At 44.6% G+C, this 15,534-nt stretch overlaps 2 protein-coding genes across 2 annotated transcripts in view; both read right to left on the minus strand.

Moving 5' to 3' along the window:
* Positions 1-15,534, minus strand: part of LOC134568392 (dimethylaniline monooxygenase [N-oxide-forming] 2-like) — a 489,265-nt gene that overhangs the window by 350,643 nt on the left and 123,088 nt on the right. The gene's annotated exons all lie outside the window — the stretch shown is intronic.
* CFAP92 (cilia and flagella associated protein 92 (putative)) overlaps positions 1-15,534 on the minus strand; it is a 219,034-nt gene that overhangs the window by 178,025 nt on the left and 25,475 nt on the right. The window contains exons 4-6 of the mRNA XM_063426966.1: positions 8,909-9,125; positions 4,111-4,227; positions 588-678 (exon numbers count right to left, since the gene is read on the minus strand). Of these exons, the coding sequence (XP_063283036.1) occupies positions 588-678; positions 4,111-4,227; positions 8,909-9,125 (425 nt within the window). The remainder of the gene's footprint in view (positions 1-587; positions 679-4,110; positions 4,228-8,908; positions 9,126-15,534) is intronic.

Genomic DNA, 15,534 nt, shown 5'->3' on the forward strand with positions numbered 1-15,534 from the left:
TCTTAAGTTGAGGAGGGTTAGACTGAGAATGTTGGCTAAGGGGGTTCTCCAGAACAAAAAAATAAGAGGTGGTGTTCTGATGTGTGCTACCACTTACACGTACATGTATATGTATTTTGAGAAAAACAAAACTCTCATTAAAAATATAAAGAGATTCTTCTGACTCTGAGAGCTAGAGTAGATTAGATAGTTTATTTTTGGCGAGAGAGACGTTTTCATCACTAATGACACACTATATTCTTTAAAAGAAGAAAATATGGCACATTACTGGCATATTTTAAGTTGGATTGATGGGTTATTTATTAACCCCCAGACTGTAACAGACTGAAATCCAAATAGCAAAATTTGGGCAACAATAGTTGATTTGGTAAAACTTCTGCTATGGTCACTTGGCGACTTTAAAGTTAATTTTGCCAATTTAATTTGAATTCATTACAATTCTGGGTTTAGTGAATAAACCTAGGGGTGTTCATATGAAGAATCTACCATTCCTGGGATGTAGCTCAAAAGACTTGATATCAATGTGATTTTTCTAAATAAACAAAATTAAAGCTTTGAAGACCATATATTTTGTCGTCTGTGCTTACCTCTGTTCTTGATATTTCTGGTAAGCTGCGGAAGAGAATAACTTTGGAGTAGTACCAGATAAGTACCGTTGCTCAGTCACAGAAGATAGTCCTTTAGATATAGAAATGAAAAAAAACACACAATTAGCTGGAAAGATCATATGCATGCATTTAATTATACATTTTTACATTTGTGGCATATCTAAAACAGATTCCAATAGATGCAATTTTCTTGTCTGCTGCCTTTGTAAGCCCTCCCCTTATTCCCCAACCCAAACTCAGTGGCTGTTCAATCATAGACTTTCTAATGCAGCTCATGAGACATCTTTATAAGACAGGTGCTCTGAGCAATTGACTGCCTCTTGAGTTTAGCGCCACTGTGCCAAACAAAACAGGAAGTAACAAGATCTGTTGTCCGCATGAAAGCCATGGGGGGTGGGGGGTGTAAATAGGTAAATTTATAAAAGTGTAAATAACGCTTAACAACTGATTTAATGGTCTTTGTTGTTTCCCTAACAAAGATACTAGTATATCAGATGTAATCACTGCTACTACTGTGTGACACCTGTACAGTGTACACCAAATCATGCAGTTCAACCTCTACAGACTAAGCAATCATATACTCTAACATACATTGTAAGTGTTGTGTTGTCTCTCAAGCAGCTTATCAAATAAGGCCTAGTGATAAAAATCACTCTGACTTATAACCAGATACTAGATTTGGGTGCCACTGTAATTTTTTTCCAGCCAAAACAAACTTCATTACTTTGTTAATTCATTTCAGGCCAGAATTCAGACATTATTCCGATCTGTCTCGTGGGCCACGGCTACATCTTGCAGCCATTTAGTTGATAACTTGTACGGCGTGGGAAAGCTTTTATAAGGCTTCCTCCGCCCTGTAAGCACAGTCTGTGTGCAGCACCTGTCGGGTGAAGATGGACTATATTTTATTTGGGGCCAAAAAAGATGGAAGAAAAAAGAAGACATCTAATGGCAGGTATTTTTTTTTATTTTACAGGTATTTAGTTTATTGCACCCCATCACTATAATTAGAGTGAGGTGGGTAGGCAGGGTATTTTTTTTTTTATTGGGGGGGAGACTAGAGGCTTGGGGACCACTAGTCACTGGGGTGGGTCTGACTAGGAACTTAGTTTCCCCTACTCACTGGGGGGGGGGGGGGGAAACAATATTTATTATTAGTCTTCACCTGTCGTGAGGGCTGGGAGGTCAATAAGTTCACCCGTGGCGACCCCCATTATTAATTAGGGACCCACCACCAATGGGTAAGGACTGAAGGGCACAATAGGTATATTCTCCATTACTATTTAGGGCCCCCACCTGCCAAAAATTGGGTTAACACGGGGGTGGGGGGAGGACAATAGGTGTAGAAAGGCCAGCACCTCCAGTTATGGTGCCTTGGTGGTTTTTGTCAGCAGTCAGCTTCTGGAGGAATCCTTTTCCGGTTCTTCCACTCTGTGCCACAGGTTGGGGTATCAAAGTAAAATACATTTTGGAATAATTCTATGCTAGTATAAAAATGATCTAGCTATAGGTAGTTTCCCTTATTCATTAATGGGAAAAGGAGATCACATATAATTTTGCTGTCTGTCCCCACAGAATAAGGGTAGCCTGGTGGATCTAGTATACCATCTTTTCCTGCAAAAAAGCTAAAAGTCCCTAGTTATACCTAGTGTTGCATTCACACAACGTAAAATTTGATTTGATTCCTTACAAAGCAGTCTTACCTAAATCATTTCCTGGCTATTCAGAAATGTTTGTCATCCTAAAATCATTTCCTGGCTCACAATTATCACAATTCACTGGTTGCGATGCCAGTGGTATCAAACATGGGGCTATTTCAGGGGCACTTATATTTGGTATCAGCACTGTGATCAGCAGTGAGAGGGTTAAACTGAACAAATATTTTAATTTTTTACACTTAGTAATCTGGAACACAATGATCTTTTTCCTCTCTTGATCAAAGGGAGTGAAGAGACAGGCAGAGTACAACTACAATGTCACAGTCCATGATACAAGTCGTGGGCTGTGACATATCCATTCCCAACTAGCAAAAAGCATGTGAAAGATATTTTGCGAATGCACTCAGTTTATTTATTCAGTCACCATGCAGGCATTGATAAATGATAGATTTGTACAAAATCTCCCGAATGCAAGTAGGGGCATGTCTAATAAACAGTCCCCTAAAAAAAGCCCCTAGTGTGTCCCCCGGCCCCCACCCATGAGTTGCGGGTGGGGGCCCTAAATGAAAATGGGGGGACCTTTTGTTCCCTCCCCCAGCCCCGACCCATGTGAAATGGAGGGGGGACCTATTGACCTCCCCCCCTGCCCGGACCCATGAGCGACGAGGGGGGGCCCTAAATTACAATAAGGATCTATTGTCCTTTCCCCGGCCCCCACCCATGACTGGTGGGTGGGGGCCCTAAATGAAAATGAGGGGGTGGACCTACTGTCCTCGCCCCCTGACCCCCACTGAAGGGCGGCGGTTGGGGGCTAAATGTACCCCCCCCAGGTGTCTAGGGGTCACCAATCACCTAGTCACCCCCTCCCACCCACAAATACTTAATTCCTTCCTACCCCCCTCACCCTAAAAATAGTGAGGGGGGAACAATAAAACTAAATACCTGTAAATAAAACAAACTTACCATTTGAGGTCTTCTTTTTCTCTAATCTTTTTTCAGCCCCAAAAAAGGCCAAATAAAAATCCATAATACCCAAACTTTGAAAATGTTTACTAGACATGCCCCTACTTGCGATATAGCAAGTAGGGGCAGAATTTACTAATACTAAGTAATCTTAGTATATATATTTTTACATTCCTCTCACTTAGGGGTGTTGGAATTCCTTCAGACAGGTCTGGAGAAAGGCCTCAGTATCAGGCCTTCTCAAGTGATGACTGCCATACATTTATATTTCCCGACAGAGTGGTCTTGAAACCCAGGAAAGACTTTATGCCCAAAGTGGTCTCTAAATTTACATTCTTCAGGAAGTGGTCCTACCATTTTTTTTAACTCCATCTTCTCCTGATGAGACTTCTGGAAGCCCCCTCCGGTGTTCCCTGTCGTGGTTTTCATTCTGGTTATCCGAGAGTGCATTTCTGGTATTGTTTCTTGTATATTTTGACCTTGGCTTTCTTACGGACTATTCTGATCTCTGTATTCTTGAACTTTGGCTTGTCTCCTGACTATTCTGACTTCTGTATTCCTTGACCTTTGGCTTACCTACCGTTTACATATACTCTGTATTCCTGACCTCAGCCTGTCTTGTACTTTTCTAAGGCCTGGTAATACGCCTTAGGGTTTTCTTTATTTTTACTTAAGTTCTGCGTGTTGGGCATATTAGTGTATCTTGACACTTTAACTACAGTATTTGCTGTCCTGCTCTGGACATAATGATGCTGCCATGGATAATAGTTAGGAACATATTTGAATTAATGGAAGTGTTCATCACATTTCCTAGCTCTAGACCACATTTCCTTAGAATTAGACTAAGCAGCCTGAACTCAATTTGAGTGATGCATATATACCTTGTGAGCTGAGATTTCTCGGTGACACTACAGCATCCCGGTCTGCATGAAGAATGAAACTAGGTCTGGGTTGGCCATCTGCAAAATGTTTCCTTTGACTCGTGATTTTTAGTTTCACTGCAGCAAAGAGAAATAGATAAATTATTTCAAATTTTCTGGAGAATTTACCCATATTTGTGAGGCAGGGCTGGAAATGGCATAGTGAACACAGAAAAACTACTTACATCGTTATTTACTGAAGTCAGAATAGTCAAACTGAAAACAATTCTCCAAGTCAGCTATAATTTCAGTTTGGTTACTCTGACCATATTAATTCTGAATTCTTACTTAAGTTAAGTTAGTTATAACTTACCCTGTTAGTTATAAAGAAAACCAAAACCAAAATAAAATATAAAAAATATTGCCAGAAAATGAAATGCCATAAAACCAGGTATTTATATGAATTCATTGCTAATTTGCCTTTTTTCCTTGTTTTCTACTTCCTAGTGGTAAAAAGCTGCATTATATGGCCATTAAAATACATACATATAGCTTTTTTTCAGAATGTGTCCAACAATGCCTTTTCTAGATACCTTCCCTTTTATCTATATATATCCTCTCCCTAATGACACTGATAGTCTTTGGCTTTGTTCCTTCCCCCACCTCCTATTGGAACTGTAACATTCCAACACCTCCTAGTGGAACTTTAAAATGTCCTTGGTCTGTGTTTATTTGCAAGGTGAGCGTATATCTCTGCATACCGGACTCCACATAAGGTAAGATTCCTGACAGGATCAAAATGATCTTCAAAAGACCACCATATTTGTACTGTGACTCATTACCAGTGGCTCAGATCCTTGGAGATGAAGATGCTACAAGCTCTTGAAGAGATGAAGAGTAAGATAGGGAAAAAGGTGAAAGTGCTGATGAGAAAGTCATCATGTTAACCCAGAAGGTCTTTGTAAAAAATGCAAAGATACCACAAGTAACTGTTTACTTTAACTTACCAAGCCTGTAGCATTTTTGATATTCTCTTTGCCTTTTTGACCCACCTAATGTCTCAAATATGCTATTACTTGCTTCTAGTATAGAAGCACATAAAACAACAATTTGGAAAAGCATATATACTTGCAAGGATTATCTGTGCTTGAATGCAAGGATAAGGCATGAATACATTATTTCTCTACTCTGAACTAACAAAAAAACTGACACTTCTTCCAGCATGCTTGTAAGCATTTTAAAAGACATGGACAAATGTTTGCATTTACTTCCCATCTTAGCTAAGAGTCACTATTAATTTGTCCATTAACTTTCCTTGTCTCTTCAATCTCTCTAAAACTCCTCTTACTTCATACTGAAATCATTGAAAGGGCATCATATCTATAAACACATCATTAATTTCACAATCCTCCTTCTTGCACAATTTTCTATATATCACCCCATCCATTTATAATAGCATTCCTTTATTCCTATATTCTCATCCTACATGCGTGTGTATGCAGGGCCGGTGCAAGGATTTTTGCCGCCCTAGGCAAAAGTAAAGTTTGCCGCCCCCCCCCCCCCCCCATATGACATCACAATGCCCCATGTTAACTAACGCAAGTGCTGCAGTGCCGCCGTGTTTACATTAAAAGGCCTGCAGGGACAGGCTATAGACACCAGAACCACTACATTAAGCTGCAGTGGTTCTGGGGACTAAAGTGTCCCTTTAATGTGAGGTAAATTAGAGATTAGTGCCACGAATAATATACTAGATTGCCTACTTACAATCAGATGAGGATGGTGATGGGCTCTAGCTGCAGTCTGGCTCCACTCGTCTAGTGTATAACAGGCTCTCTGGAGGCTGTTTGTGTTCTGGGAGAACGGAAAGCAGCTCCATTTTTTTAAAGGCCCTTTACACAGCTCATGGTCTGGGCCCCAGGGTCCACCTTCATGTTCCACCAAATAGTTTGTTCACAGGAGTAGGGGATGTCCTGATATGTGTGTAAGGAATGCATTGTGTGAATCTGTGTTTGTATGTGTAAGGGCTGCAATGTGTGTTTCTGTGTATGTACGGGATGCAGTGTGTGCGTCTGTAAGGGGTGCATTGAGTGTGTGTAAGGAATGCATTGTGTGTTTCTGTGTGTGTAAGGGATGCATTGTATGTAAGGGTTGAATTGCTTGTGTGTGTGTGTCTGTGTGTGTAATGCATTGTGTGTTTTTCTGTGTGCAAGGGGTGCATTGTGTGTGTGTGATGGACGTCGATCTCTCCCTCCTCCCTTGTCACTCTCTTCTCCCCCTCTCCCTCCCTCGTCACTCTCTTCTCTCTCCCCCCTTGTCCCTCTCTTCTCTCCCCCCCTTGTCCCTCTCTTCTCTCCCCCCCTTGTCCCTCTCTTCTCTCCCCCCCTTGTCCCTCTCTTCTCCCCCCTTGTCCCTCTCTTCTCCACCCTCTTGTCCCTCTCTTCTCCACCCTCTTGTCCCTCTCTTCTCCCCCCTCCCTTGTCACTCTCTTCTCCCCTGCGTGTCCCTCTCTTCTCCCCCCTCCCTTGTCACTCTCTTCTCCCCTCCCCACTCTCATTCCCCCTCCTAACCCCGTCAATTCCACTCCCTGTCAATTACTTCCCCCCACCTTGTCAATTTATTTCCCCTCCCTTTCAATTTATTCCCCCACCCTGCCTGTCCATTTATTCCCCCACCCTCCCTGTCCATGTATCCCCCCCTCCCTGTCCACCCTTCCCCTCCCTCCCTGTCCACTTATCCCCCCCCTCCCTGTCCATTTATTCCCCCCCTCCCTGTCCATTTATTCCCCCCTGTCCATTTATTCCCCCCCCTCCCTGTCCATTTATTCTCCCTGTCCATTTATTCCCCCCCTCCCTGTCCATTTATTCTCCCTGTCCATTTATTCCCCCCCCCTCCCTCTCCATTTATTTCTCCCCCCTCCCTCTCCATTTGTTTCCCCCCTCCCTCCCTCTCCATTTATTTCTCCTCCCCCCCACTCTCTCTCCATTTATTTCCCCCCCCTCCCTCCCTCTCCATTTATTCCCCCCCCTCCCTCTCCATTTATTTCCCCCCCTCCCTCCCTCTCCATTTATTTCCCCCCCCCCCTCCCTCTCCATTTATTTCTCTCCCCTCCCTTTATTCCCCCCCCCCCCTCCCCTACCTATGTTGTAGCGTGGCCGAGCTCTGTACTGTCCGCGGGTACAGGGAGCATTTGTTTCCTGTACCCGGCCGGACTAAAAGGAAGTGAACACTCAGTGTTCACTTCCTGTTAGTCCGTCCGGGTACAGGAGACAAATGCTCCCTGTACCGGCGGATCATACAGGGCTGGCCACGCTACAGTGAGGGAGTGACAGGAGGGAGCGCTGAGCGCTTCCCTCCTGTCAGCTCCTCTCTTCATGCTGCGCCCGGGCGGTGCGCCCTCATGGACGCACCAGCCCGGGCGAAGCTGCAGCTGCCTGAGGCTCTCTGCAGAGCGCTCGGGCGGCTGCAGCATTAGGGGGGCCGGCGCTCCTGGCGGCGCCCCTTCCTAAGGGGCGCCCTAGGCGGCTGCCTAGTCCGCCTTAATGGTAGCGCCGGCCCTGTGTGTATGCCCCATTTACACTAGGTCTACAGGGCAGGGACCCTAATAAATGCACAAATATTATAATCCTATTAGAATGTCTCCATAATTAGTGCACATACTGTCCATTATTAAAAGTAAATTGCAATGGTCATGTATCATAGCTGAGTGTAAAATATACAACGCTGTTTAAAAAAAAAAAAAAAAAATGTTGTTTTGTGGGGTTCCTCTTTAGCCGTTCGGGAGACGTCACACAACCGGAATCCCTTCGTCTCACGAACAAGGACCACTTCTGTAAGTGCGAAACCGCAAGGGAAACAATGAGTGCTTCCCCTGGGTTGCCGCAATTTCGTGTAGCCGAACACGTGGCAGAGAGAATGGCGGCCATCTTGTCTCCCGAACGTGGGCAGCGGTACTTGATTGTGCTTTTCAGCTAGGCACTTGCGCGAACGCCAGTAAACCTTAAACCGCTGCCCGGTCCAGTTCTCGACCACCTACACGAACAACGTTCAGGAAATATGAACTACCGAACAGGGAGGGGGGCATTCGTATAATGAAAGAAAGAGATTCCCTGTATGGTTTTTGCACAAGAACCTCACGAACGGAAACCAGCCAGGGCACCCATTTCCCTGGAACTGTTTTGGGCTAGCGCCTCATGCCTGACCGGTCAAAACTTTACCACGATGGCAGTCCCGATCTTTGGGATTCTTGGATGTGTTGGACACTCAGATCGGGGAATGTACTTTTCGTGGGGTTCTGAGATATGGTTGTGGTACTTTTGGGGTACAGGATATTTTGTTGGATTTTCAGTACCTGGCAGGTAATTAAATTAGAGGAGTTTTCTCAAGCAATTATCTCTCAGGCACAGAGGATCCTGGGACTGAAACCCTTGCATTATTGTGTGTAAAACCCCTTGCATGGGACTGGGCATAAAAGCCGTTTATGTGACAATAAACTTCAGTTGTACTCCCAGAACTGTGTGTTGTCCAGTTACTGGGGAGGAGGTGGGGTATTCATTGGCTGTTTTATTGTTCCTGATTATACTTTGGTGGATCCAGAGGAGAGTCCCTGCCAGGACTAGGGCTCCGCTACACTGATAATTTGTTTTTGTGACTCTATATTTTGTTATACTATTACTAGAGGTGTGTGGAAGGTATTCTCTGTGGTCTGCAATTAACTAATACAAAACTAAAAGTGCTGGTTCACTGTAATTGTCCAATTATAGTTAATTTACACAGAGATGGGGCTTATTGCATCACAAAGAAAATATAGCAGAAATACCTTTTGAGTCATCCTCTTGTCCATACTGAGATACTCTAAAAGCTTTTGGTCTATCAAATCGGGCTCTTGGTGACACTTTGTCTTTAGTGTCCCAGATTTTCAACTGGATCTGATGCATTAATGCTTTATGTATGGTGTTTTTTGTAACACAGAGTTCAATCTTGTGGCTCCATACCAACCAGAGTCTGCCATTTTCATCAAACCATGGTTTAAGTAACTAAGGAAGAAAAACAAAAATTTACAACAAGTTGGGATACATGGAAAGAGACTAGGATTCAAAAAAGTGCATACTTTCAGATGAAAATAAAGCTATGTTTAACCCCTTAAGGACCGGACTGTTTTTGCGATGTTGTACATTTGCGACCAGGCCTCTTTTTACACTTTTGTGGTGTTTGTGTTTAGCTGTACTTTTCCGCTCTCTCATTTACTATTCCTATACAAATTATATATTGTTTTTTTCAGGATAAAAGGGGCTTTCTTTACATACCATTATTTATATAATCTCATGTAATTTAATTTAAAACAAAATAAAAAAATATGATGAAAAATTTAAAAGAAATACATTTTTTTACTTTTACTTGAAAAATCTTTTACTCATCTACAAAAGCGAATGAAAAAAAACTGCTAAATAGATTCAAAATTTTGTCCTGAGTTTAAAAATACCCAGTGTTTACATGCTTTTTGCTATTTTTTTTGCAAGTTATAGGGCTATAAGTACAAGTAGGATATTGCAGTTTCAAAACATACATTTTTAAAATTTATCAATAGTGACATTGTAACACTATTATCTGTCATAAATCTCTGAATAACACCCCAGATGTGCATATATTTTTTTTAAAGTAGACAAGCCAGGGTATTCCATATGGGGTATGTCCAGTCTTTTTTAGTAGCCACTTAGTCGCAAACACTGGCGCTCATTTTTGTTTGTGTGTGAAAAAAGTCAAAAACTAAATTGAACACTAATTTTGGCCAGTGTTTGTGACTAAGTGGTTACTAAAAAAGACTGGACATACCCCATTTGCAATACCTTGGGTTGTCTTCTTTTGCAAATGGTATGCCACCATGGGGGTAATTCTCATTCCTGGGCTACCATACGCTCTCAAAGGCAACGCAACCAACCTGGCCATTTTCAATGTAAAAATATTTGACCCATATATTTGACCCTGTAACTTTCAAAAACGCTATAAAACCTGTACATGGGGGATACTGTTATACTTGGGAGACTTTGCTGAACACATATTAGTGTTTCAAAACAGGAAAACATATCACAACAATTATATCATCAGTAAAAGTGCTGTTTGTGTGTGAAAAATGCAAAAAAATCACTTTCACTGACAATATCATCGCTGTGATATGTTTTACGGTTTTGAAACACTAATATTTGTGTTCAGCGAAGTCTCCCGAGTAAAGCAGTACACCCCCATGTACAGGATTTAGGGTGTCATAGAACATTACAGGGTAAAATACAGTGCTAGCAAATTAAATTTATGTTAATAAAAAACATACATAAGTAATAACTAAATAAATGCACCCATGCACTAGGAATATGCCAGATCCTGATTCAGTGCAAATGTGGCTTTTTTTATTTGAAAAACTGGCAATACATTTTTGGCACAGTAAATAGATTTTTTTTTATAATTCTTTATTTTTGTTGTGCATTATGGGTTACAAACAATCCTGTTATGCCACGACAGCAGTCACAGGTATATCAACCTTAACATCGTCATGACAGGTTTAATCTGCACATTTTTTGTGAGTAGGTATGCGTACTAGTACGTGCAATCAACGTTAACAACGAGCGAATTATTAAAAGTTTTGCTTATTAAAACGTACATATCATGGAAAAGTTGGTAGAGGAGAAACAAAGGAAAAGAACAAGGTTTGAGCATACAATCTACGTTCAAGGTTATACTAGGTAGTTCTCATCATTCGCGTTAATATTGTTATCACTCGCCTTGATACCGTCATCTCTCGCTTTAGTGCGTGTGTGACAGGTTATCTCTCGCTTTAGTGCGTGTGTGACAGGTTATCTCTCGCTTTAGTGCGTGTGTGACAGGTTATCTCTCGCTTTAGTGTGCGTGTGTGACAGGTTATCTCTCGCTTTAGTGTGCGTGTGTGACAGGTTATCTCTCGCTTTAGTGTGCGTGTGTGACAGGTTATCTCTCGCTTTAGTGTGTGTGTGAGACAGGTTATCTCTCGCTTTAGTGCGTGTGTGACAGGTTATCTCTCGCTTTAGTGCGTGTGTGACAGGTTATCTCTCGCTTTAGTGCGTGTGTGACAGGTTATCTCTCGCTTTAGTGCGTGTGTGACAGGTTATCTCTAGCTTGAGTGCGTGTGTGACAGGTTATCTCTAGCTTTAGTGCGTGTGTGACAGGTTATCTCTCGCTTTAGTGCGTGTGTGACAGGTTATCTCTCGCTTTAGTGTGCGTGTGTGACAGGTTATCTCTCGCTTTAGTGTGCGTGTGTGACAGGTTATCTCTCGCTTTAGTGTGCGTGTGTGACAGGTTATCTCTCGCTTAAGTGCGTGTGTGACAGGTTATCTCTCGCTTTAGTGCGTGTGTGACAGGTTATCTCTCGCTTTAGTGTGCGTGTGTGACAGGTTATCTCTCGCTTTAGTGTGTGTGTGACAGGTTATCTCTCGCTTTAGTGTGTGTGTGACAGGTTATCTCTCGCTTTAGTGTGTGTGTGACAGGTTATCTCTCGCTTTAGTGTGTGTGTGACAGGTTATCTCTCGCTTTAGTGTGTGTGTGACAGGTTATCTCTCGCTTTAGTGTGTGTGTGACAGGTTATCTCTCGCTTTAGTGTGTGTGTGACAGGTTATCTCTCGCTTTAGTGTGTGTGTGACAGGTTATCTCTCGCTTTAGTGTGTGTGTGACAGGTTATCTCTCGCTTTAGCGTGTGTGACACATATTTTAGTTTTAAATCAGGCTTAAACATTTGGCTTTGGGGGCGGAGCCAACAGCCGAACAGAGCGGTCGCAACTCCAGTGAGCTCCGTGGATTACAAGCTTATTTACAGTCAAACTACAAATTTCACCCCCCTAAAATACAAAAAAGCAGGCTGATTACCCCGACAATCCAGACAGCATGGGGAAGAAGACCAAAAAACTAAAATCGGACGGGACACGTCCAGGCGCAAGTATCGGGGACCTGTGGCGGAGAGCGCAGGGGGCCCAGGAACCCCACATGGCGGACTACACAGACTATATGGACGACCTCACTAATTCCGATGATCCACTCTCGGACCGAGAAGAGGTGGCCATACCCGCTATAAAACAGCCGTCGCAACCCAAGACACAGACGGACGCGGCACCGGTCACCAAGGCGGAGATGAAGGAACTGCTGGCGGAGCTCAGACGGGGCATCCAGGCCGACATGGCGGATATGAAGAAAAACATCCAGGGCCTGTCGGACCGAGTGGGTGTCGTCGAGCGGGATTCCAAAAGCCACACGCAGCAAATAACCGCGCTGCAGCGAGATGTAACCTCCCTACAACAACAGTACCTGCAAACGGAACACAAAATGGCGGCGATGGAAGACACGCGGCGGGCCCAAAACCTCAAGATCCGGGGTATAGTGGACTCTATCTCGGACGCCGAGGTACCTCACCTCATCAGACGTCTGGTAAGCACGATTCTCCCCGCGAGACAAGCCAAGGGAATGAGCATTGAAAGCGTATTCCGAATACCCAAACCCGCGACAGCCCCAGCGACGGCACCCAAGGACATTATTGTTAAATTTCACAAACGTCATGACAAAATGGCAATAATGGCCGCCGCCAAAGGAAACACACCTTATACCTTCGAGGACATGTCCCTCACGTTCTATTCGGACCTATCTAGAGGAACTATGCAATGGCGCGCATCCCTCAGGCCACTCACCACCTTACTCCGTGCACACAATATAACATACCAGTGGCGTCCACCCCGCAAGTTACAGGTGCTCCATGGGAATGATACCTACCTAATCGTCGACCTCCTAGAAGCAAACAGGCACCTAGCAGCGTGGGGCCTCCCCCTCGATGCCCTACAGCGGCCTAGCAGACCCGCCAACACCCATACGTGGAATCCAGCCACATCAGAGACATTTGTTCCGAGGGGATCCCCCCAAACGGCACGGTCAACGAGCCCCCCTTGATACCGTAGGTGGACTTACGGACCCACACCCCTCATTTCCTGTGCTCTCGTGGGCAGTATGGTCTGTTGCCCGTATCAGAAGCTACCCCATGAAGCATACCGGGAACATTGAGTGACAGACGGCGGCTGCCTGCACCCCGGTTACCGATCTGGTCGCCGTACGAGCTGCCTGACGCTCCTGTGGGGATATGGTTGACTTCACGCCCGAAGACGCGAATGTGTCAATTTGCTTGTTTTGTTTTGTTTTCATTGTTGGACTCGTTTTGCACATCCACCCAGAAACAGCTGGACACCGTGCTGCCTAAGTATACTGTTTGAGGACTACCTTGCCCGACTACTCTCCTAAATCTATGTCCACGCTCAGGTCTCCTGTCTAGGACCAGACTCCTTATCTAAATGTGCCCATTAATTTAGCGGGATCAGTAGCGCATGTTCTTAGGCTCTTACTTAAGTTCTTCACTCAGTTACATAAATATGTGTTCTCTTTTTGGCCCAAAACTCACAGGCCTCTTAAGGTTGGGGCTGCAAATAGTTAAGTCTTGTAGCGCAATAGATTAAGGGCAAGATCGTTGTCTCATAGTTGGGTAACCCGACAATTAGTGCCAGTATACTGGGACATGACCCTCAGGCTGCCACTAATTCACACAGAGAGCTCAGTGTCCTAAGACTCACCCAAATGACATTGCTGTATTACTGTATTATGTTTTTGCTCTGACCGGTTAACCTGGACTCTCTCGTTACGCACTCACTGGATATCGTTTGATGTTTATATGTTATTCTCAGGTATCACAGCGTGCTAAATACTTGGCACTCGGAAGTAGCATGTTTTTCCTGGGCTTACCAGGTGCTCCAGAAAATTAGTCACAGGTCAGACTCTCCAATTAATGCCCACCCCTTTTTTTTTCTTTTTTTTTTTATTATTATTTCCCTTTGCCTACTATTGCATCCGCATAGATTTTAAACGTGTCGCCATTCCACTGCTCTACCCAACTCCCCAGCGTAGTCCACATGCGGGGTTAAGAAGCTTTAAGAAGCTTCAATCTAGCATTTAAAGTAACACACGATAGCAGAGACCAATCTTTTTCATTCTCTTTATTAGTGAAGCGACATCACTGTGTACAACCCTGTGTAACCTCATCCTATACCCACCTAGTATGAACACTGCTCAGGATAACCATACCACAGGCTGCGCTGGCTAAGAAAAATCGGGCCACAGCATTTAAAAATCTTGAACTACTCTCCTGCTATTTCTATGATATAGTTACCACAATCTTGACCCAGATAGCCTTACAAAACTTGTTTGAAAATCCTGTTATAGATATTTTAAAGCGGCACTGTCATGCCGAACTTACCTTTACTCAATCGCTTCCTCTTCTCCCCCTCTCTCAGGATCTGTTATTCTTTTCTTCCTGTCTTCTTTAGTTTTCTTTAAAATCATAAGACAAAGTAGGGACTCTGTCTTATGGAGGATTCCTCCGCTTGACCAGCTCTGACCAGCGGAGGAGCAAAGTGTGCTTCATTTCCGCTGGTCAGAGCAATTTTCCCATGATCCCTAGCTTTCCTCCCTGTTCCCACAATGCTTCCTGTCAGTATTGCCGAACGTCCTGTCACTTAGACAGAACGCCGGCAAAACTGCCGAATTGCATCCTAACAGAATGAGCACCGTTTCTCCATTGGTGTTAGGATGCAATTCGGTACTTTGTTCGGATCGGAATTTCATTCAAATGAATGAAACTCCGATCCTATTCATTGCTGTGGCTGCATCTTGCAGCCGCTTAGTAGATAACTCCCTAATTCCCACGGTATCAGGGAGCTATCTACTAAAAGGCTGAAAGACCTAAATTGGTCTTTCAGCCAAATTTACTAATACTAAGTAAAGATTACTTAGTATTAGTAAATAATATGCCCCTACTCGCTATACCGCGAGTAGGGGCATGTCTAGTAAGCAGTGAGCAGCCTGTGGCTGCTCACTGTAGAAAAAAAAAAAAATATTGCCCCCCACCCCTAAATGACGGGTGGGGGCCGTTAAGTAAAATAAGGGAGGGAGACCTATTGTCCCCCCCCCCCCGGCCCCCACCCCTGAGCGGTGGGTGGGGGCCATAAAGATAATGAGGGGGGGGGACCTACTGTCCTCCCCCCTCGGCCCCCACCCCTGGGCGGCGGGTGGGGGCCATAATGTTAATAAAGGGGGGGGGGACCTACTGTCCTCCCCCCCGGCCCCCACCCCTGGGCGGCGGGTGGGGGCCATAATAGTAGTAGGGGGGGGGACCTACTGTCCTCCCCCCCGGCCCCCACCCCTGGCCGGCGGGTGGGGGCCATAATGGTAATAAGAGGGGGGGGGGACCTACTGTCCTCCCCCCCCGGCCCCCACCCCTGGGCGGCGGGTGGGGGCCATAATAGTAGTAGGGGGGGGGGGACCTACTGTCCTCCCCCCCGGCCCCCACCCCTGGCCGGCGGGTGGGGGCCATAATAGTAATAGGGGGGGGGGGGA

Source organism: Pelobates fuscus, chromosome 7 (genome assembly GCF_036172605.1).
Source record: "Pelobates fuscus isolate aPelFus1 chromosome 7, aPelFus1.pri, whole genome shotgun sequence".
In the NCBI taxonomy this organism is placed as follows: domain Eukaryota; kingdom Metazoa; phylum Chordata; class Amphibia; order Anura; family Pelobatidae; genus Pelobates; species Pelobates fuscus.